The sequence below is a fragment of the Mauremys reevesii genome, linkage group 8 (genome assembly GCF_016161935.1).
Source record: "Mauremys reevesii isolate NIE-2019 linkage group 8, ASM1616193v1, whole genome shotgun sequence".
Lineage (NCBI taxonomy): Eukaryota > Metazoa > Chordata > Testudines > Geoemydidae > Mauremys > Mauremys reevesii.
In genome coordinates, this window is record NC_052630.1 from 104394974 (window position 1) to 104418084 (window position 23111).

General features: G+C 53.5%; 1 protein-coding gene across 3 annotated transcripts in view; it reads left to right on the top strand.

Moving 5' to 3' along the window:
• LOC120370714 (phosphatidylinositol 3-kinase regulatory subunit gamma) overlaps positions 1–23111 on the top strand; it is a 393090-nt gene that overhangs the window by 218768 nt on the left and 151211 nt on the right. For all 3 annotated transcript variants that reach the window (XM_039485801.1, XM_039485802.1, XM_039485803.1), the window contains one exon: positions 2789–2874. In XM_039485801.1, coding sequence (XP_039341735.1) covers positions 2789–2874 — 86 coding nt within the window. The remainder of the gene's footprint in view (positions 1–2788; positions 2875–23111) is intronic.

Genomic DNA, 23111 nt, shown 5'->3' on the forward strand with positions numbered 1-23111 from the left:
GGGGTTCAGGCCTCCGGGTTTCTGCCCTGCAGGGGCCCGGGGGCTCAGGGTTTTAGACCCACAGGGGAGCACCAGGGCCTCAGCCCCACAGCTCCGTTCCTGGCTTCAGCCCTGCGGGGGGCACCCAGGCTCAGGGCCCCATGTGGGTGCCGGGGCTCAGGGCCCCGTGCCTTAGCTGCGGGGCCCCAGGGCCCCCTGAAACCAGCTCCCGGGCCTGCCAGGGGGCAGCAGACCCCCGGTTGAGAACCGCTGTGTTACAGCCCAGCTAGGTAGCTGTAACTCCATGGGTAGCAGCCGGTGCTCTTACCTCCGGAGGTCAATTCCCCGGTGTGTTGGCCACTCTACCCTAATACAAACCATGAGTGTTGACTATGGCTCCATCTCTGTGGCTCTTTTCTTCTCATGCCTCTCCGCTGAGGCTGTCTCCAGCTGTGTCAACGATGCTGGTGCCACAGACAGCTGCTCGTTAGGAACTGGCCTGAGGTCCCTGCTCATAGAACAAAACTGATGTCCCTTCTCTGATGCTGTCCAGCTCCCGACGAGTGCATGGCTAACCCAAACTCAGCTGGCATCCAGCCTCCGGATGCCATTCCTCAGTGACAAGTTTAAGGGAAAGCAGCTGGGAGGCTTCAGCTTTCTGACAGTGCCCCTTTAACAACAGGCCATTTGGACCTTGAAGAAAGTTTTAAAAGTGTCCGCTCATGGGGGAAAAAAAACCAGCCCACCCGTTCTCCCGTTTGCCACTGAGGAGGCTGTTAATTCCTTAAAATTAAATAGACCTGTGGTGTCGGAGCCTGGTAGTGCCGTCCAGGAGTGCAGCCGCCTGCTGGAGGGAAAAGACGTGCTCTTTAGGAAGGAGTTTTGCTGTGTGTCATCTTCTGGAGGGTAGTTTTCCTCCCACTCTTGTTTATTTCTCAACAGTCCCTCTGCTGCCTCTTGTTCCGCTGGGACAATATTGAAAGCAGGGTTTGTTTAGGGATAGGAGCAGCAATGGGAATGCTAGGACACCTGGGTTCTAGTCCTGCTTCTGTCGCTGGCTCACTGTGAAACCTGGGGCACTTAGCCTCACTTTGCCTGTCTGTAAAATGGGTATAATCCCAACAGTACCCTGGCTCCTGGGTGAGTGAGGCTGAACTGCCTGCTGTTTTTTGAGTGCTTTGATATCTTTCGCTCAAATGAGCAGCAGAAAAGCAAAACAGCCCATCACAAGCCTCTCTGACATCACAGTCCTTTGCAGAGCCACTAGCTGTGAATCACGGGTCTGGGTTTGTGGTCCCAATTCTGTGACACACTTAAGTGTGAGCCAAAGTCGCATTGACTGTAATGGGGTTTAATCAGCGAGTGCTTCAGTGCTCTTCCCGAACAGAGATGCTTTTCTGAATCAGGACCTTAGCAATTTTGTTTAGAGAGCATATTCCTCCCCCACCCTCTGCTCGTGCCTAAGTTTTAAGCCTGACCTAGATCCAAGCCCAGCCTGGGAGGTTCGAGTTGTTTTCTGCCTCGACTCTGCCAAATCTGAGCCAGCACAGCTCCCTGCCACCCGTGCTGCCAGCCAGACACTGCCCCTTGCTGCTGTGTGTGTGTGTTGTGGAGCGAGAGGCGCTGTAACGCCTCGGCACACCCACTCCACAGCATGCGTGCGCAGCACAGCGAGGTGGCGACGGCCGGCGGGAGCAGGCCACGCAGCTGCTGAGCTAACCCCACGGGCAGGAGAAGGTCATCAGACCCAACCCAGCCCCGAGAAGGTTGTGCTGTTTTCCACCCAAACCCAACCCGGGCACTCCGGGCCTATCAGGTTGCTGGGATCTCTCGGGCTGTTCTACAACCTACTCAGATAGACACTGACAAGCTGCTGAGCCACCGACGCTGTGTAGATCCCGCTCGTAATGGCATACGCTGTGTGTAGTAGATCGACGTGACCTACCAGCTGGTTACACACCTGTGGTCGTTTTGTGGGCTACGCCTCCCAATTTTTACCAGCCATCAGGTCAGGCGACAGGGAGGTGGAGAGGAGTGAGCGGGAGGCGGAGCCTCAGGGGAGGAGGCGGCACGGGGGCGGGGCCTCAGGGGAAGAGGCAGCATAGGGGCGGGGCCTCAGGGGAAGAGGCAGCATAGGGGCGGGGCCTCAGGGGAAGGGGCGGGGCCTCAGGGGAAGGGGCAGCATGGGCTCAGGAAGAAGGGGCAGAGCGCGGGCAGGGCCTCGGGGAAAATGGGCAGTGCGAAGACAGGGGCTTGGGGAGAGGCAGGAGCAGGACCTCGGGGGGGCGGGGAAGAGGGCATGGGGGGCACAGTTCGGGCTCCAGTGGCCCCCTCACTTGTAGGGAGCTTCCAGCACCCCTGAATATAAGCGGTTTGGGAGCTGTAATTTCAAGCCCCATGGGATTGCGGCAGGAATAGAAGAAAGTGAAAGGACAAATAGAAGGTTCCACTGACCCCTGTGTGTCCAGAACCAGGGAAGCAGCGTGAGGCGATGGTAACACAAGCGTTGTGGCTACTAACGTGCAGCACCTCTGGATTTATTCACAGCCCCCCAGGAACAAGGTGTTGAGAAGTCTGGTGCCTTCAGATTAACTCCTTAAAGGCTCCTCCTCAGGAAGAAAGCTCACGGCCCATTCCCTTGTCCAGAGAACATTTGTATTTCCAGGTGGTGTCACTCTCCTGTCAGGTCTTCCAGGTGGTGTCACTCTCCTGTGCCTTGCCTGTCCCACAGGCCATATCCATAACCAGTAGTCTCGGACTGTCCCTTGTCAGAGCTCTCTCCTCACCTTCCACCCCTTTCTCTTCACAGCACGGAGGTGAACTCAGAACACCACGCGAAGATCATCGAGGCTCTCATCGTAGCCGGAGGCGTGGCCGAGATGCAAGCTGCACCCGGTAGGAAACTACCCGGAAACGGGGGGCAAGGTGGGGAATAGCAGGGCTTTGATTGCAGCGGGTACATGGCGACTGCCGAATCTTGCGGAATCCATCAGAGAATGAAAGTAAAGGAGTCCCAGCCTGTACCCACCTCTCGGCACATTGATTCTCCTCTGTGGTTCTCTAGCTGCTGGGAAGGAGAAGCAGGATTCTCTGGGCCCTGTGCAGATTAATTCTGGTCATTATCAGTTGCATATGTGGATGGAGACGGCTGTTTCATGCTCAGAGGTGACCTTCCTAGAACTTATTAAGGTGCATCAAAAGCAGATGAGGCCGTGACTCAACCAACTTCACCTTAAGGGAGTGTTGATGATACTAGCAAGGGAGGGGCTTAGTCTCCAGAGAGGTCCTCACCAGACATCAGCTATTCTCTGCCTGCCTTGGTGATCAAGGTGCCCCTCTGGCAATTTGGAAGGCGGTCACCCTGCCCGGGGCGGAGACAGGAGATCCAAGGCTTCCTCTCCTCTCTGTCTTTGTGCATGGTAGGTCGGTCGTTAGCATCTGACTGGCAGCACGGCTGGGCCTGGCTCTGGCAGCTGGGGATTTTTAATTGCTCTTCAGGGAATGGCAGAGCTGATGTTCCTGGGACGTTGTTGGGGAGGGTTGACTTTGGAAGGGGCCTAGCACATGAGGGAAGGGGAAGTTGTTTGCATGCTCTGCTGTATTGTCCAGCAGTCTGGCTCGCAGGAGGGTTATTTTCTGTGCTCTTGATCTTGACGCTTCTGCTCTTGCTTGCACGTTTCATCTAACGTGCAGAGATCAGTGAGGTCACAATTAGGCAGGGGCCACAGGCTCTGGCCATGGGGGAGGCGGGGGTACAACTGAACTGAGGTGGTTTCTACAAGGGATCTCTCCAGACATGATCCAAAGGGCCTCCTGCCTTTACCGTTGAGCCATTTAGAGGAGAGGTTTTCTGTCACGTGCATCCAACACACTGGGTTTAGCTCTGAAGACGGAGCTGAGATTACAAAGCCCCCTGGCTCTGGGCTAGAGGAATATAGTCGATTTTTCTAACCTTCATCCTCTTCTCGTGAGAATAATGGATTTCAAAGGGGCAGTTGGTGTCCACGGCTTGTCTGCAAAGAGTCTGTAATGTCTGTCCCTTTAGAAAGCTCGTCGTGAGTTTCCTACACGCCTTAATGTTGCCTGTGTTTCTGAATCGCGTGGCAGGGTTCATTTCTGGGGTGTTCAGGTACAGCCCGCTAGAAATTCTGTGGCAGCATCGCTTAATTTTTTTTTAATGGAGGAATCAATGAAATGTATGAAATTAAAGTAGACATGCTCACAATGGAGTTTATTTTTCTATTCAATTCTGCTGCATTTAGGTCTCCATCAGATTTTCAGTGCCCAACCTACTGACGACGTTTGTATTGACATGACAGCACATAATTGAGCAGGTTGTGCCTTTTTGGTGGGATGGAAAGACACTGTCCAATCTGACTCCTCTTGTCAGTTTTGTTGCTTAATATATGGCTCATTCTTAAATCACCAGAAACATCTTCAGAGATTGTGATGAGTTTGTATGTTACAGATTTAAAAAAAATAATAACAATAAAGTAGATGGGCACTTATATCTTGGGCTAGATTCATTAGAGAATCAAAACCATCCTCATGAAAATTATGTGCAATTGAAGAGTATGATATATGGAGAAAACAGTTACAAACTATAGATACAATCCAGCTTCCCCACAACTTGAGTTCTCACTCTGTTTCATTTGTTTACCAGTCCCCCACACCCTGTTTGGGCTCTGTACACCACACAGAGCCATCTAGAGGCTGAATAATATACTGCAGGTAAATGTAATATTAGGACTGCTGCTGAAGATTAGGGCTGCACTCAATTTGCTGCACTCAATTTGGAAGACTCACAAGTGCAAGCAAAACACTTTGCCAGTTAGCGCCAAGTGTAGACCAGGGATGGAGTGAAAACATGGTTGTGAATAGAACTGGTTGGTTGATAGTCAAGAGACTGGTGAATAGATACTCATGAATCACCTCGGAGAGTTTGGTTGGTTGTGTTTGTGTGAGTTGTGTTGTTACATTTTCACTGGAATTTAGATCACCACTTGCTTCTTCAAATATTCCAAGATCCCAGAACTTCTCCCTATTTTAACACAAGATTATTCATCTATAATTTTTATCTACTGTAAAAATGTGGTGTTTGTGATCCATCATTCATTATCTTGGTTTTGGGTTGTTGTTTTTTTAACTTTGGCAACCAATCAGGGAGCAGAATCTGTGCCTTGTGATTTCAGTGACCAATCACACCCCAAGAATAATGGCCAGGCTCAAGGAACACCTCACAGGCAGTTGTTTAGATTTGTAGGCCTTAAGGCCAGCAGGGACCATCATGATCATATAGCACAGGCACCGACTCCAGGGCTGGAGCACCCACGGCGAAAAACTGGTTGGTGCTCTGCACCCACCGGCAGCTCCCTGCCCCAGCTCACCTCCGCAGCTCACCTCCGCCTCTGCTCTGCCTCCTCCTCTGAGAGCGCCACTTTTCCCCCTAGCTCCCAGCACTTCCCAGGTCTTTCTCCTCCTCTGTCACTTCCAACTATAGGTCCCCCGCTTATAGTAAAAATCTTGGTGTTCGTTCCTAAGTGCATGACTTGCACTTTGCACTATTAAGTTTCATCCCATTTCTGTTACTCCAGTTTTCAAGGTCCCCCAGATCTTCTTGTCCTCCGCCCTATTGGTAATGGCAATTGGCCAGGCTTGTATCCATGCTGGTCTCAGAACGCTCCAGCTCGAGTCCAGATGCTCTCTTGCAACACCGCGCACCTGCTGGGCTGGCCGTTGAAGCAATCATTCATACATGAGCTTGCACCTATCCCATGCATGCTGCTGGAAGCATGCCCCTCTGCTACCGTGCATGAAGCACCTCCACCTGCTCCAACAATCCCATGATTTCATCTGGGGTTTCCTCTGCAGGCTCAGCAGCTCTACGGAGCACCCGGTGAGCCAACGCACAGCCTGGCACCCCAGTGGCTCATTGCTCTGTCTGTGTCTTTAGGAACATCTGGGGAAAGAGGCTATTGCTTAGCCAGGGCTAATGCCAACCATCTTCTACATTGATGAATCTGATGAGGAGTCTCTGTCTTGGCAGAGGGGCTGCAGATTTCAGTGGCTACCACTTTGACTGTACCTGGAAACGTCCCTCTCTAAGCCAGCTGGATTCCTGATGAGATGATGGCTTGGGAATCTCATCCCTGTAGCTCGGGGGGGGTCCCCATTAGTCCTCTGTCTTGGAAAGCCAGTTACCGAGATGCTGGACAGGCAGGGACCTGGGTGTCTTTCCTCCCTGCTTTTCTCAGCTGTTGCTCGGGAAAGCGCAGCCCTCGGTGGTGGTGCTGTCCCGGTGTTCATCTGTGTTAGCCCCTCCGACGTCGCAGAGGTCTCAGCGCCTGTGGCTCGGAGTGCTTAACTGAATTACTCTCACTGACGATTGATAGCCCCGCGGAGAAAACCCAATAGCAGCCGTTAATCAAAATGCTGTGACAAGGGTAACCAATGGGAGCACCCGGATGAGGAGATGAAAATTCATTCCAAATTGGATCAAGAACTCCATCCACCGGGCAGAGAACCAGACAAGATTCGCGTGCTAACCCAGAAGCATGTGTGCACACACACACATGCACACACACTCTCTCCTCCTGTCTGGGATGTTATCCACAACTGCACGACACCTCATGCTTACTGCCTATCCCCTGCTGGGCGGGGTGTGGTAAATATCACCCCGGTGTGAAACGTGGTGGCAGGGGAGAGGTACAGCTGGCTGGAGATGGCCCGTCGCAGCGCACACATTTCAGATGCTGACTCTGTGGCTGCCCTTGGAGCCCAGCTCTTGTCACAGCCAGCTGCTTGCTCCCAGCTGCAGGGGTTCCCCTTGTAGCTCCCACTTTCAGTGAGGAGGGCCCTGCGTGTGATCTCTGCTGATGCCGCCAGGCACTGCCGTTTCGTGGCTGGTTTGGTGACCCAAAGCGGCAGGGGTAGCAGCTGTCGGGCGAGCTTTCCCAGAGCGGTCGCAGTCTGACATGCCTCAGATCGCGCTGCGCTTCCGTTGACGCCGTCGCCTGGCCGTGCTGCACGCCCTGGACGCCAGAAGTCCCCAAAACCGTAGCATTCTTGGAGTGCTGAAAGGCTCGGATGATGGTCCAGTGGGTAAGGCCCTAGCTAGGACTAGGGAGACCTACAGTCAATTCTCAGCTCCACTTCAGGCTTCCTGTGTGACCTTGGGCAAGTCACTTGGCCTCTCTGTGCCTCAGTTTCCCCATCCGTACAATGAGGACAATAGCACTGCCCTACCTCACAGGGGTGTAGCGCTACATTAAGGATTTTGAGGTGCTTAGATATTGGGGTGATGGGGGCCGGATAAGTACCAGAGCCAGAAGCAAATGCTGGCAGATATTTCAGGGATCACATGGGAAAGGCATGTTCCAAGCTCATCAGGATTTTAGTGGGCAAAGGATTAACTAACACCTCCAACGGCTGCTGGCAGGAATCCTAGAGCCAGGGGAGTTAGTGCTAAGAGAGACGTCTGTTGTCCTAGGTTGTTCTGTCCGGCTTTGCACCCCAGCCAGTGCGGCTCACTGCCCACATTATAGCAGGCTAGGCGCGATGACGCCTGCGCTGGGAACCCAGCCCGCGGTCTGTCCTGCTAAGCTATACTGCAGCCTAAATTTTCCATTGCCCATTTTAATCCCGTTTCTGCCAGTGACACTTCCTTGCATCACCCTCTGCATTCCTCTCCCTCTCTGGAATACTTCTAGATACTGCTCATCTCCCCTCCTAGTAACGGGGGCCAAGCGACACATGGCTATTTCCTTAAATAATACCTCCGAAATCAGCCCCCCCCCCGCCACTTCATCATATTTATTACTCTCCCTTGAATTCTCTCCAGTCGACTCGTCGACATCGGTATGCGTCTCTTCCATTCACTTCACCACATGTTAGGAAATAACAGCTTGATCTCCTCACTACGGCTGGTCTAGGGTGAACTCAGTAACACACCGGAACAATTAACTCCTCCCTCCTAACTCTGATCCTTCAGTTTGATTACCTCGTAGCAGGGAAATGGTCCGAATGGTTAAGGCAGAGACCAAGGAGTCAGGACTCCTGGATGCTGTTCCCACCTCTGGGAGGGCAGGGTCGGCTTTAGGCCAATTCCCCCAATTCCCCTGAATCAGGCCCTGTGCCCTAAGGAAGCGTGCCTAACTTTTTAATTTTTACTCACTCGGCGGTGGTCCGCGTCTTCGGCGGCACTTTGGTGGCGGATCCGTCACTCGCTCCGCGTCTGCGGCAGCACTTTGGTGGCGGATCCGTCACTCGCTCCGCGTCTGCGGCGGCACTTTGGTGGCGGGTCCGTCACTCGCTCCGGGTCTTTGGCGGCACTTCGGCGGCGGGTCCGTCACTCGCTCCGCGTCTTCGGCGGCGGGTCCGTCACTCGCTCCGCGTCTTCGGCGGCACTTCGGCGGCGGGTCCGTCACTCACTCCAGGTCTTCGGCGGCACTTCGGCGGCGGGTCCTTCAGTGCCACGGAAGACCCGGAGCAAGTGAAGGACCCGCCACCGAAGTGCCGCCAAAGACCCAGACAGCCGCCAGGTATTCGAATCGGGCCCCGCAGTTCCTAAAGCCGGCCCTGTGGGAGGGCGCATGGTCTAATGGGAGAGGACTAGGAGAACTCCTGGGTTCTAGGCCCACATCTTCCACTGACTCCCTACGCAGCGATGGACCTTTCACCTCTCTGTTTCTATCTAGAAAGCAGGATGTTTTTACTCTTCTCTCCTCACATTAGGGGCTTGCGGGCACTAATGAAATGTTTGGAAAGCACTTGGAGCACTGTGGCCGAAAGGGGCTATATAAAGTGCTGAGCATTGTTATTAGCATCCTGGATTCTAAGAGTCCGTAGCCACCATGTACCTCAGCTCTCCCCTCTTCGCCCCGTGTGCACTTTTCTTTTCTTGTTTTTTGGAGTTGTAGCTTATAATTAGACATGCAAAATGGCTATAAATACCCTGGAATAACATGGCGGGTGGGATGCAAATAGCACATGAATAGGAGTCACTAGCTGACACCGAGGAAACCATAAAGTGTGAGTTCATTCTGACTCAAGCATAAATATCCCTCCAGTGAGTTTCTGTGGTTTGGGGGATTGGAGAGGAGAGGTGCAGGTCACTGGCCGAGCAGGGAGCAGCAGCTTTTGCTGAGGGATTTTATCCAAGAAGGGGGACGTTTCGAGCCAGATTTCCCTGTTGTGAGTGTGAGCATCTGCTGGGATTTGAGCTGTGCTTCTATAGGCAAATGGCGCTAAGAGGAGAAGTGACATAGTGGGAGGAACTGACGCGCACTGTGACTCCAGGAGGCAGATGCTGCTGCTTAAATAATGACTGGTGAGGGCGGCATTTCCAGGTGTCTAATGATCCTCCGGGTTAAGGCCTCCGAGTTTCCGCTGAAGTTATTGGAAAGACTCATTGATGTCAGTGGAGCTTGGATCTGGCCCTCTCTGCAATGTACTGAATTAATGGCTGTGTCTTCACTGCAAAAAAACCCCCAAAGCTGCGTTTGTGCATCGACCGACGTATCTCCACGTAACGCCCTTCTTGACCCAGAGCAGAGTTGTTTTTGCCACAGCTGGTCAGAAAATAGGTTTTCTTTCCAGCAGAAAATTCCCATGAAAATGTGTGTGGGGGAGGATTGTTTTCACCTACATTTTCCAGGTGAAATGGTTTCTCGGCAAAAATGTGATAACGGAAACATTTGGATTTGGGAATGCTTCCACCGTGCCTCGTGGGCGGTGTAGTTTGCGCACTTCACGCTCCTGTCCTCCTTCGGGGGCTGGGCTTCCTGGCCAGGCTGCATCTCCCATATTTCAGGTTTGGGCTGAAACATGCTGGTTTGGGGGCGTTCGGTTGTTCATTGACAAATGGACACGTTTCACCGCAAGCAGACCCTTTGCACAGAAAACCATAATTTCGGTCAACACCCAGCTTTGACGGAAAAGTTTCGACCAGTTTTGGTTTTTACCTTGAGGTAGCTAGTCAAAATCAATCTCAGGTGGGGTCTATAGGGTTGAGCCGAGGTAAAGTCAAGGAAAGACTTCCCTGGGCCCAGTCCGCGATGTCGTACCTTTCCCATCGGTCACTGTTGCTACATGTGTATAATCGGGGAAGGCACAAAGGCAAAAACCCCTTTCGATATGATGAAGAGTTAAGAGCAACCCCCCTCCCTTTGCATTGAATAGACAGCTTGACTCCCACAGCTAATAGTCCACAAAACCATACGATGCACTGCTATGACCACACAAATACATACCCGCTAATGAGCACCACAATTATGGAAGCCCCGCCCCAAAAGATATAGACCCCTGCCACTCCAGTTAAACTTGTCTCGCTTCTTCAAGCACTTGGAGAACCTACGACAAAGGCTGCTACATCAGCAAAAAGTATCTGTTGTTATTTAAGGCCGGGGGAATCTGCAGGACTCCAACAGTGATGGCACATTTCTAATGAACACGCTTGTAAATTCTAGCACGTAGATATGACATAACATAAGAATGGCCATACTGGGTCAGACCAGAGGCCCATCTAGCCCAGTGTCCTGCCTTCCGACAGTGGCCAATGCCAGGTGCCTCAGAGGGAATGAACAAAACAGGGAATCATCAAGTGATCCATCCCCTGTTGCCCATTCCCAGCTACCGGCAAACAGAGGCTAGGGTCACCATCCCTGCCCATCCTGGCTAATAGCCATTGATGGACCTATCCTCCCTGAATGTATCTAGTTCTTTTTCTAACCCTGTTATAGTCTTGGCCTTCCCAACATCCTCTGGCAAGGAGTTCCACAGGTTGACTGTGCGTTGTGTGAAGAAATACTTCCTTTTGTTTGTTTTAAACCTGCTGTCTATTAATTTCATTGGGTGCAAAATGACCCAAAGGTTTGTTCCTATTTGTGTGTGGATCTAGGACTCCACGGACCTGCAGCCTCGGGTTCGTTAAACATGACCTCAAGTAAATGTTTGCATGCAGGATGAGACTTTTGTGTCCTGCTCCAACTAGAATCCACAATGGTGTTAGTTAACACGTGTTAATGACCATGGCTAAAACATCACGTGTAGACGTACCCTAAGGAGAAAGGGAAGGGAAGGGTCCGATTGGTCTATAGAGCTGCTGAAGCAATGGGATTGCAGAGTTGTTGTAGCCAGAATATTAGAGAGACAAGAGGGGCGAGGTTTCTCTTTCAGCAACAGAGGTTGCTCCAATAACAGCTATTACCTTACCCACCTTGTGGAATATCGGTTCGGACCATGTGGCTCTAGCCACTTGCTCTCCTGTTTAGAAAAGCAGGCTCATGCTTCAAAAGGGGGAGGTCACCCCGAACTGGAGAGGCGACGGGAGCTTTCAGCTGGGCACACCGCTCGGTAGCCAAAGCACGGGACTCTCCTTTGCTGTCACACGTAATTGCAGACACGTGAGGCTTGGAGCCAGCCGTTCGTGTCAGTGTCCTAGCCTGAGATCACTCTGTTCTCCCAGGTTCGTTTTGTTTGCTCAACGGCTGCTAATGTACATGTGAAAACTGTCCCTTGACGGTACCACGCTGGGCCAGGGGGTTGGCATCAGCAGTGGGGACCCAGAGGCTGTGGGTCAGCAGTTCACCTCCAGCCCAGGTTGTCAGCGACCTGATGCATTGCTGGTGGCCTCAATCCAGCGCTGAGTGGCTGGGTGCCCACATCGTGAAAACCATCCCCACACTCGGCCCCCTTCTTGGCCGTCTTAGCAGAGAGGCCGAGGCGTGAATGGGTCGCTAAGACCGAGCGCCCCCATGAGATGGTCTGAGCAGGGGGCTGCTGTGTCAGGCGGGTGAAATCACTGGCAGGGTTTGTTTGTTGTACTCACTCCTCAAAGCCAGTGGGGAATGAGGGACTTCTTCCGAGCAGCGTTGAGTTAATAAACATACTGTCCTGCTAAATTCCACCCCTCGCGAAGGCAGCTCTGCCGTCGGCTGCCAGCTGTCAGTTAACTTGCAGACAGCTCATAAAGGTAATTTTCTTTCCTCTTGGCGTGGGATCGTGTGTGCTGCTCAGCGATTCACCCGGCTTGCAACAGAGAGAGAGGGAGAGGCGGAGAAACCTGGCAAGGTTTTTCCTTTGTCTTTCTCGAATAAACGCTTTCAAACGCGAATCGCATTCGCGGAACTCTGGGTTCTGTTTCTCCTGGAGGGAGAGAGAATCAGTGTATTCCCCAGTGGTGTGTGCCTAATCCTCAGCTGGCGTAAATCGGCATCGTGCCAGCACCAATTTCACACCGGCAGAGCATGTAGCCCACAACATGGATCTTCCTCTTTCCCGTCGGGAACTGAGGGTGCTCAGTGCCTTGCAGGATTGGGGCCCGTTACTCCCTCCCCCTGCTGCTGATTGGGGAAAGGGTTGGCGGGACCAGACTTTCTAAATCCGAACCCTTGGGAGTGTTCCCAAATGGCAGGACGTTGCTAGCATTGATCACGTGCATGAGGGCTGCTGGATGGACCCAACCAGCTTTGAAAAAGCAAACCCGCAGCCCCTCTGGATGACCCAGCCGATATTAATATATTTAGGGAAGTGGCTCCCGTCAGGATAGTATCTTGATTCTCTCCCCCCCGATGAGTAGATCCCGCCCCCTTGCTGGGAATTAGGATCCCCACTTTACAGGTGGGGGTGCTGCAGCACAGGGCAGCCTGGGGGGCGAGTCTCCGAGCCCAGATCAGCCGACTCGGGCTCAACACTGCAGCGTCGAGTGTGAGAGTCCGGATGTCGCGCTGCTCGGTTTAGCCCTGGAGCGCCAGCCGGGTCAGTGGGCTGCAGCTCTGAGCCGCGCTGCCGCAGGGCTTGTTGTGCAGGGGAGATGCACCTGGACAGAGGGAGTCTGGGAGAACTGAGCACTGACTGCAGGTCGGCCGAGTGCCCGGCCTGGGCTTAACCTAGAGACCATCCGTCCTCCCTGCCGAGACAGGAGCCTTTTCCCCCAGCTGAGCTCTAGCTCGTTCACGCCACTGCGGAGTGGGAGAGAGTCTGAATCTGTTGCCCTACAGGGCACGCTACAAACCCGTCTGTTGTCTCCGGTTGGGGGATAACAGAGGGGGTCCCTTGGGGCGGGTGGGCAGATCCTGCACCCTCCCGGAGACCTCACGGGGGCTCTGTCTGAGGGTAGGCGGCCCCCGGAATACGCACGTTGCAGGACTGGCGCCTCCATTTGCCAGCCTTTACCTGGGGCGGGGGCTGGAGAGGACTTCCTGACCATTTCCCGGAGAACAATTAGCTTATGGAGCATGCCGGGGTGGGCTTGAAAGCCTCTAGCTAGAGAGGGAAGCCCTGGCAAGGCCCACGCCGTTCCAAGCCTCTATCATCAGGTGGCTCTTCTCATGTGCATTAATCTCCTTACGTAACAGTCAAGGCATCGCTTCCCGGTTCCCTGGATGGATGCTCACGTGCTGCTGGCGGTGGAAGGGTGAGGGTCGGAGCCCTTCCGGCAAACCCTTGCCTGGGACCAGGCTGAGAAGGAGAAGGGGAAATCCCCAGGGAAATCTAAACACAACCCTCTCTGGCGTGGATGATCCATGCAGCTAAAGCCTCCCAGCTGCTCCCACCGCTAGAGGCTCTGAGCACGCTCCTGACAGCTAGGTGACAGGGAGTCCTGTTCCGCAGCATAAAGCGGTGTCCCAGGGACTGGGCACTGCAGGAAGCAAGCCCTGCAGTGAATATTCTCCACCCCGACGGCAGTGGTGTAAACCCACGTGTAGGGCACGGGAGATCATAGCTGCAGACTCCTTGCGCTGCAGCGTAGGGAGACTGGGCTTCGCTGGCTGGGACCGGACATGGCAAAGCCGGCCTGGGGATGCGCAGATTCGTGTTCGTGTCTAGAACGAACCCCTCCCTAAGGGGTTAACGGTGACCCGTGATGACATGTGTGGGCCGTTGGGTGGCGCCAGCACATGCGGTAATGGAGACCTCTGGGGGTTAAGTGACTTGCCCACAGCCACCGCGTGAGTCGGAGGCAGCGTTTCATGGTCAGTGTTTCTCCTGGCGGCTGGCTGTTCCCGTGCCTTGAGACACCCCAGGGCAGGCAGGGTGAAGGATCCCCACCAGCCCCGCACATGGCAGGGGCCCATTGTCCGAGAGGGCAGAGACTGCGCTCGATTTAAAGGAAAGAATGGAGTGTGCCGGGTGGAGGAGGCGGGCGGTTTGTATAGAAGCAGGTTGGTGCAGGAACTAAACAAAAGGTGGTGATGCCAGGGTCACTTTATCCAAGAGGGGAGGGATGGGCTGTGAACGGAGCCCAAGGGAGTCACGCCGTGCCCCGAGTTAGCATCTGTAAGCACGCAATCTCGTTAGTTACCCTGGCCCTCTTCCCCGACCCCCTTGCTCACTGCAGCTTGTTTTTAACTCTCTTGTCAGGGCATCAGGGCGCGGCCCCCGTCTGCCCACGGGTTTGTAGAGCGCCTGGCGCTGTGGGGCCCCGATCCCCCCCCAAACAGCATGCGATGGTCCAGGGCCCTCCAGCCAGGCCCATGTGGGAGGTGAGAGCAGGGAGGGATGGGAATCTGTGCCCATCGGTCTATTTCCCAACCTCGGGCAGGAACAGGGGAGGAATTGATTTAAATGCCAGCTTATGTAAATGTGAATGACATCATCCCCTGTTCCTCTCCAGGCGCTATTTATAGCCACTTTAATTTACTCCCCTTTGCTTTATTATCTTTCCACAAGCCTTTTATCCCCAGCATTTAGCATCTCAATTGACAAGCCAGCCGCATGATACAGCACGGTGCTTTTTCATGATGCTGCAAAGGGCTCAGATGGAGAGATGGGGCAGGCAGGGAGGGGAGCTGAGGACGAGCGGGTTCCTGGCTGCAGCAGCAGCAAGATCTAGAAACGTCTGGGAGAAAATAACCCACCGTATCACTGTCCTGCCGGCAGCCGGGGCGCGAGTTCTCTATCTGTATTACCGTAGAGGCTGAGAGACCCGGCCATGGGCCAGGAGCGAGGGATGGAGGCCTGGTTCAAACGCACAGCAAAAAGACCCCAACGAGCTGACAATCTAAGCCTAAGACAAGAGACAACAGATGGCTACAGCCAGATACACGGGGTGCGGGGAGAAGAAGGAAACAGAGAGACAGACCGGCTCAGCGTGGTCAGCCCACCGGCAGCCTGGCCCTTGTCCAGGGTTTTGTAGGCATCACGGCAAAAGGGAGTTTTAAGGAGGGCTCCAAAGGGGGATAATGAGTAGGGGCTAAATTCAGTCAAACCTCAGGGGGCCGCGAGCTGGTTTCAGGGGGTCCGCGAGACCCCACGGCTGGAGCCCCAAGCCCTGGCATGACTGGCAGGGCAGAAGCCCTGAGCCTGGGCACCTCCTGTAGGGCAGAAGCTCCAAGCCCCAACGTGCCTCCAACGGGGCAGAAGCTCCCGCCCCAGCCTTCAGCTGAAGCCTCGAATGGGGAGAGGGGTGCTGGGGGGGGCTCCGGAAAACACTCCGTGAGAATTTAAACCCTGATACAGTAACGAGTTCCTTTTGTGGATGTTTATGGGACGCTTCTCCCAAGTGTGAGGGTCAGCCTGGGAGGAAGCGCCAAGGTGCCCTTTGGACAGTTTTAACAAGTGGGCAGTAGAGGCGGGTGTCACGGGCCAGTTGGAGACAGGAGTCGACATCTCAATAGTGAACAAGAGACGATAGGGCAGGTGGGGATAGACCACAAAGAACCTTGAACATAAAGACAAATAGCCTGTGTCTGAAGCCGGGAGAGAGCAGCGTTTGAGCGGGAGGTAGTTTCTTTAGCACCAAACATCCACAAAACACCCCAGGAAACTCCATATCAATTAAGTATGGGATGTCAAATCCATCAGTGTCAGCTCACTGCAGCTGCTGGTCCAGCCTGAAAATGGTGTTGCCAACTCTCACGGTGTGTGCTTTCTTTTCCATCAAGCTCCTGCTCTTGGAGTCCTGTGAAAATCTCAGTATTCGTTTAAAAAAGAAAGGCAGTTTCTAGTCCTCCTGGCTTCAGAGAAAAGCTTGAAAACATTGACCTCAAAGGGCTCAAAAAGCAGATGGTGAATAAGTAGAACCCCAAATGTATTTTTAAAGCATGCTTTTTTAGCCAATCTCCTAATTTTGGTGGTTCTGACTTGATTTTCGAATGCTTGGTAACCCTATAAAAGTTACAACTATTTCCAGGAGGATCTAGTCCAGGGTTTCACTCACCTGGCTGAGATCATCCTGCAGTATGAGTAGCAAGGTTGTCAGGTGGGATGGGAGGCAGAGCGCCATCTTGTTTTGTTATATTTGCGTGTTGGATACTACTAATAACCCTAAGCGATGTGGAGAGCCCTTGTCAACATAATGTATCGCCAGTCTCACTTTCCGCTTCCCGGGCACCATGAGAAGCTGTAAATGAAATAAAACTGCCTTGAAAGTAAACAACCTCCTGAAGACACAGGGATGTAGATTTTGATTTTCTCTAGCCTCCATTCGGGGGCTAACTTGACATTGTCCCTTTAAATCAAGTGACTGCGATACGTTTATCTTTCATGTCATTGGTCGAGCGTAGGGTGACCAGACAGCACATGTGAAAAATTGGGACAGGGGGTGGGGGGTAATAGGAGCCTAGATAAGAAAAAGACCCACAAATCAGGACTGTCCCTATAAAATCGGGACATCTGGTCACCCTAGTCGAGCGCGTTATCACCTGATATTCCACTGGGGGCGGAGTTCCTCACATAGCCTAGAGATGGTTCATCTTGATCCTGTGGTTGAATTAACCTCCGCTGATAAACGCAGTTATTGGTTTTTTAATTGACTTCTGGTCTAATTAAATAACCCACAAGATGTCCAAACAGTCCTGTTATAAGGAAACCGTAGCCCTTATTGGTTGAAACTCCTTGGAGCTTAAGAAAGGGAGAAAAGGGAGCAGCCTAAACTGTGAGGTGCATTTGAAATCAATGGGTCTTTGAGATGGGGCCCAGATGCCAGCCCCAGATACCCCCAGTCTTTGGGAGGTGTTTGAAATGTGGACCTGGATCGGGATTAATTGGGCGTGTCTGAGCCCATTGCTGGATGCATTCATCTTGCTAAGATGGCGACACAAGCGCCGTATGGGGCAGACCAGTCCCATTTGCAGCTTGCGTTGTTTTTGCAACGATCCCTCCCATGATCTTGAAGCCCAAAGCACTTTGCAGCTGCCTCCGCCACGCACCAGGCCCGCTGCTCGACAGTGTATGGTAACTGTCCCGCTCAGAAATGGAGGAAGGAGACGGTGTCCAAATGAAACAGCGAGGGTGATTTAAGTAGGCAGAGACAGAAGGTGCCATGAGATCTTCCTTGAGCCCACAGGGGTAGGACAGTTGGTTTATGCCTCATCGTTTTATGACACATTTAGCAGCACATGACACATACCCGGGCTTTCCATCCAAGAACTGGCTATGTCGCTTGGGAGACCCACCAAGAGCCAAACCCAACTCAGTATGGCTGCTGCTTGTTTAGTCTTGGGCGTATTTGGACTAGAGGCCTGGAAGTTCTTTGTCTGGCACGAGGCTCCCGCATGCTGTCCCTACCTTGAATATTGTCATCTCTTCGGCAGGCTGCTTGGCCCTGGGCCCGCTTCAATTATAGACTTGAGTTCCACATTCAGTTCAGGGAGTGTTTTAGCAAGACTAGCTCCTCGGCTTGTGACCCCCACCCATGTCTGAGCTGAGCAATAGCCCCACGCTCTCCCCTGAAGCGACACAGGCCCAGCTGACCCGCTCAGTGACTTGCAGAAAGCAAGGAGTATTGTCCAGCAATAGCAAACGGTAGGCCGGATTCAGTGCAGATGCGAACAGCTGGAATTCCACAGACTTCAGCTAAGTTTCCCTTTCCTCCAGCTGATCTGCAGTTGGCGCGCGCTAGCTCTGATTCTGCCTTTGCCGATCATAGATTACGGGGGGGAAATCCTGACCCCAGGGGAGTCGATCGGGGTTTTGCCCATGACGGCCATGGGGCCAGGAGTTCACCCTGAATTTTAAGGCCATATGGGCTCATTGGGGTCCTTTAGGCGGACATTGTGACTGAGACAGGCCATAGACTTTCCCCTGGTGATCCCGCCAGGGCTTGTGCTCTGTGTTACGGCTGGGACAGGAGCGGGGTGTAGCTGTTGCTCTGCGCTCTCTGTGCTTCCAGAGTGCAGTGTGAACATCGGCTTTGGGTGGCTTGCTTCAGAAGACGTAGATTTAAATGGCTCCTTTGTTACCTGTTGATGCTGGAGCCAGATACCCCCACAGCTGCGAGCGGCAGAGCACGAAGCCATGGTCAGGCGAGCTGCAGAACAGCATTGGCTACAACAGAAGGAGACCAGACGCCAGGGACCGGATTCCTGCTCAGGGCTCGAACTCACTTCTAGGGTTGCCCTGAGCACCGATGGGTGGCCAATGCGGGCTGCTGGGGTGGGGCTGGCTGCAGGGGCAGACTCACATGGTTGAGGGGAAGGATGGGGTACTGCCAGGGCCGGCTCCAGGCACCAACGAAGGAAGCAGATGCTTGGGGCGGCCAATGGAAAGGGGCAGCACATCTGGGTCTTCGGCGGCGGGTCCCTCAGTCCCTCTCTTCCTCTTCGAGCTGCCGCCGAAGAACGAAGCGGCGCGATGGAGCTGCCGCCGAAGTACCGCCAATCAGCTCTATCTTTTAGGGGGGGGGGGTTGTTTTGGTTTTTCGCTTCGCCGCTTGGGGCAGCAAAACAGCTGGAGCCAGCCCTGGGTACTGCAGGGCTGGGCTGCACCCGGGGCCGAACCACCTGATAGCAGGGACTGGGGGCTTGGAGCCATAGAAGGATGGCCTGGTTTTTTGTACCTCTCAGGTGGCAACCGTACTAACTTCCCGACATAATCCCCCTGCTCCTCTCACATTTCAAGGGAAAAAGACGTGATGTAATGGAAACTTTTCCATCTGTCCTCTGTAATACCAATCCTCAGTTACTTTTTACATAACACCTTTTGTTCCAAAGCACCTTACAAACTATTGGAATGCAGCCACCTCTGGAGCAGAGCACCGCAGCTGTCTAACAGCTTGCAGCAACATCACACAACTGGGCAGGAGAGGGAGCAAAGAAAGCTGTAACCCCCTGGAACTCCGTGCAGTGATTTAACCAGGCTAAATGGTGCCCAGTCAGTAAGAAGCTGGGGAGAATGCTCACACCCTTGTGAAAAGTGCCAGAATGATCTTTATTACAGATGGTCAGCAACACTCTCATCTGATAGATAGCGCTTCCTGCACCATGGCATCCTCTAATATCACACTAATGCTAGGGCATTAGCTAAAAGGCAGCCAAAGGAAAGCCCCCACGGCTCCCCGTTGGATCAGAAACACCACAACCTGATTTTTCCCCTGGAAGTCTCCCATCCAGATATGGACCAGACACAAAGCAGATCTAAGCAGCAGCATCTTCTTGTGTTGTTCCACCACAGTCACAGGTTTTCCTACTGTCGAGCACGACATGGCCCAGTGTGTAGCCCTGGAGCACTCTCCTGTCCCATGGCTCTCCAGGAGCCAGTAGACCAACAGATGCCGTACGGTTTGTGTTTCACAGCAGTTGTGTGTCTGGGTCATTGGGATAGCCCCACTTCTGCATATTGACTTTCCACCTGCCGGCTTGTGTTCAGAGGCGATTGAAAAGTCTCAGGTCGACCTGTCCTTCTCTGTGCCCGCGGGAAGGCGTTTGGCACTGCCAGCCTGCAATTTTATGTCCTTGTGTGCGCCACGTTTCCCGTCAGGCAGCCGTTGGGGATTTTGTAAGCAGTTCCGTTGCCTCCCAGAAGCTTGTCCGTGATTTCAGGGGGGCCAACGGCCATCGAGCAGAGGTGTTCGTCCCAAAGATCTGCTCACGTCATAACATGAGGTGGCACAGCTGTTGATTTGATCAACAAGGTTAAAACTCTCCTGGAGCACAGTGCGTCCATGGATATTGCTGATACTTGTGCAAAGCCCAGTTGTGAGCAATTCCCTGCCTCTTGGCAGCTGCCTAAGGAGTGCCGGTCACTCATAATACGAACTCCTGTTGCTGTATGTTCTGAAAACCAACAAGCCTTAAAAGCAAAGAAAGTATCCGCCTCTCTTTGCCAGGAAGAAGAGAGAGCCCAGGCCCCTCCTTGGGGTCCAATCCAGCTTTTACTTATCATGTGCCCTGGACGAGTTGGAGGGTTGGGCCTGAGAGAACAACTCTGGCTTGTGAAGCAAGTGTGCAGTTAACAGTGAAGTTGGCACTCATCTAAACAGTCCCTCTGTAAGGTCGTCACGGTAGAAATTGAGCAACTGTATTCCTAGGCAATAAGTCTGTGTTGTGGGTGATCCGCCTGCAGGCAGCTGGCAGATGCCCTCATGCAGACCCCGTGGCCTGAGCTGTACACACACACACAACCCACCCCTTCCCAGAAGAGACCATGTGGCATAACGGGCGTCGCTTCCCATCAGCCTCAGACACGCAACAGCTGCTGTTTGTTGTGTGTCTGACTTCAATTCTCCGTGACCAAGAAGGAGAGGGTGCCGGTGGCTCTGTGGCTGGTGCTGCTCCCAGTCTGGTGGCACTTGGTCATTGTGACTGGCACAGAGCTCCAGATTGTAAGCAGTTCCGATGGGAGCGTCCACCACACCCTGCCTGGCAGACTCTGAGCTCAACATTTCTTCTTTCTCGTCCTGTACCCACCACTGCTGGGTTTCCCCTTTTAAATGTCTAACCCCCTGGCTTCTTTGTTCTTTCGTTTCTCTTGGTACGTGCGTATTCGGTCTCTCTCCCCTTTCATAACAGACAGTGGGACCCAGATCTGAACAGACTGTACATTTTCAGAGATGAGGTTGGGGAGGTAATGTCTTCTAACGGCCCGATAAAATAAGTTGGTCCAGTAAAAGATATTGCCTCCGCCACCTTGTCTCTCTGATATCTTGGGACCAACCTGGCTACACTATCATTCTCGATCACCAAAAAAAGCATAAGGCTGAAAATGGTTGGTTTTAACTTAAAAAAAAAAAAAGATTTTGACCCAAAAAATTCAATTCCTTCCTTTTCATCAAAAATTTTTCACCAGAAAAAAATCACTTCCCAACCAGCTCAAGAGTTTCCTTAATCCGAAAATTGAATTAATAATAATTACTAACTTGACTGCCAGTAGCTGAAGGAGGCACTCTCTGATTTAACCCAATAGGGGTGAGAGCCAGACCCGGGCAGGCTTCAGCCATGGTCCCTGGCATGGTGCCGAAAAGGTCAGCACACATCTGTTCTTCTCAAAGCATTTCTCTCCCAAACCCTCTTTCCGGGCCGTGGCTATTTCAGGCCAGAAATCAGATGCTGTCCTGAAAGCGACATCCCCTCGAATGTCACTGTCCACACTTATGGCCAGGAGTTTCCAGATGAAATGTTGGCCGCTGCATATTTCTGTCAGGGCTGCAGATAAACTTCCTGGAGTGTTTATCAGTCTGGGGAGCCTGGGTTCCCAGCAGGCTGGAGCAAACTCAGCTGCTGCCAGTTCGTAGCGCCAGTGATATGCCCTCTGGACAATCAGCCCGGCTCAGACTGAAGCTCTCTGAAAGGTGTTTGGAGCATCCCCTTTTGATTACTCCAGACAAACCCAGTTTCAGAGCAAGTCTGAACAGTACGCCAGGCTGGGGAGACGGGGCGCCTTGCCAGCGAGCGGGGGAGAAAAGGTTTGTCTGCTTACTCCCTGACACCACTTGGAAGCGATGCAAATCCAGACATATTCATGAGGTTAATTTATTTGCAAGAGTCCGGCTGCGGGTCAGGCTGCTGCGGTACCTCAGTGGACTGATGTGGATTCACACCACCGGAAGATCAGACAGGCTCTGTGGAATCTCCTCGGCCTGGGTGCTCCTGAATGCTTCTCAGTCCCAAACTCTGAACACCCCAGGGGCATAGAAAAGGATAATCTGGTGGCGGTTCTGGCTGGCTGGCTCCGCAGGCCTCTTTCAGGCCTTTTTCTCAGTTGGCCGTGTGGTCCTTTTACTTGCAGACTGGGAAGTGGGTGAGACTAGGGGAGTATCTCTTTAAATAGTTTGTGAGCCTTCTAGCGGCTCTCACTGGGTTTTCTGTTTTAGGCGATGCTGCACTGCAGGTTTGAGCCCCGTGAGCCTAAATCAGCTGACCGAGGCTCTGTGAGTCGGTACTGTGGGGGTTTTATCACAGTTGAAAGCTCCCTGGCCCTGGGGCTTTGCTGGAGGATCCATGGCACAAGAGGGTGAGCTGATCTGATGGCACCTGCAGCAGAGGCATGATCCCCATCTCCTGCAAGTGAGGGGTTGGGGGGGGTGTCTTTCATACACCTCTGTGCCCCCCTCCCCAGCCCATCAGAGTGCCCTGCGGAGTGTCTCATCCTAGCCACGGCACCAGAATAACCTCTCTTCTCCCCTGTATTCCTAGGCATGTACAGCACCTAGCGCATTGGGGCCCTGATCTTGATTGATAGTAGGAATCTTAAAGCAGTGAAAATCCCTGTCGAAGTCCTGGGGTGGTTCTGCTGAGCAAAGCTGGGCGGGGAGACTGAGTCGGGGCTCTGGGTTTGGCCCGTGTGCTTGGAACGGTGAGAGGCAGCGCAGTCTGCCAGCGGCAATACCGTGTCGCTAATCCCCTCGCTGTCACGTGACTCAGTCTTAGATGAGTCTCTTGGGGCCAGATGTTCAGAACTGGGCGTTTGCTACTGGGTGGCTGTCATGGGGCGGGACTCGCCCCTGCGGCGCCTCCTGCTGGTCGTCCAGGGAATTAGCGTTTCCAGTCTCCGGAGCACCCTCTACAGGCCAGTGTCCTGCTTGCCACTGGGCCCGAGTCCCTCCTGGACCCCAGTGCCCCTTCCAGGCTGGGGTGCTGCCCCCTGGCAGTACCCCCACAGATCTGGGTCTCCCCTCCCTGGGGAACCCCCACCCTCTATCCCCACCTCGCCTCAGACTCTGGCCACTGCCAGTCACCATCCAGCGCCCGTTCACTGGGGCAGACTGCAGTGTAGGGGCCACTCATCACCGGCAAGGGGGGTTGGACCTGCTGCCTTTGCCTACCCCTGGGCTGCCCCCTGCAACCCCAGTACCTAATTGGCCTTCTGCTAGGCCACAGCCTGGGGCTTTCCAGGCTGGAGCTCCCCAGCTCCTCTGCCTTCCCCCAGCCCTGCTCCACTCTAGGTACCCTGCTCAGCTCCCTGCAGCCAGGCCC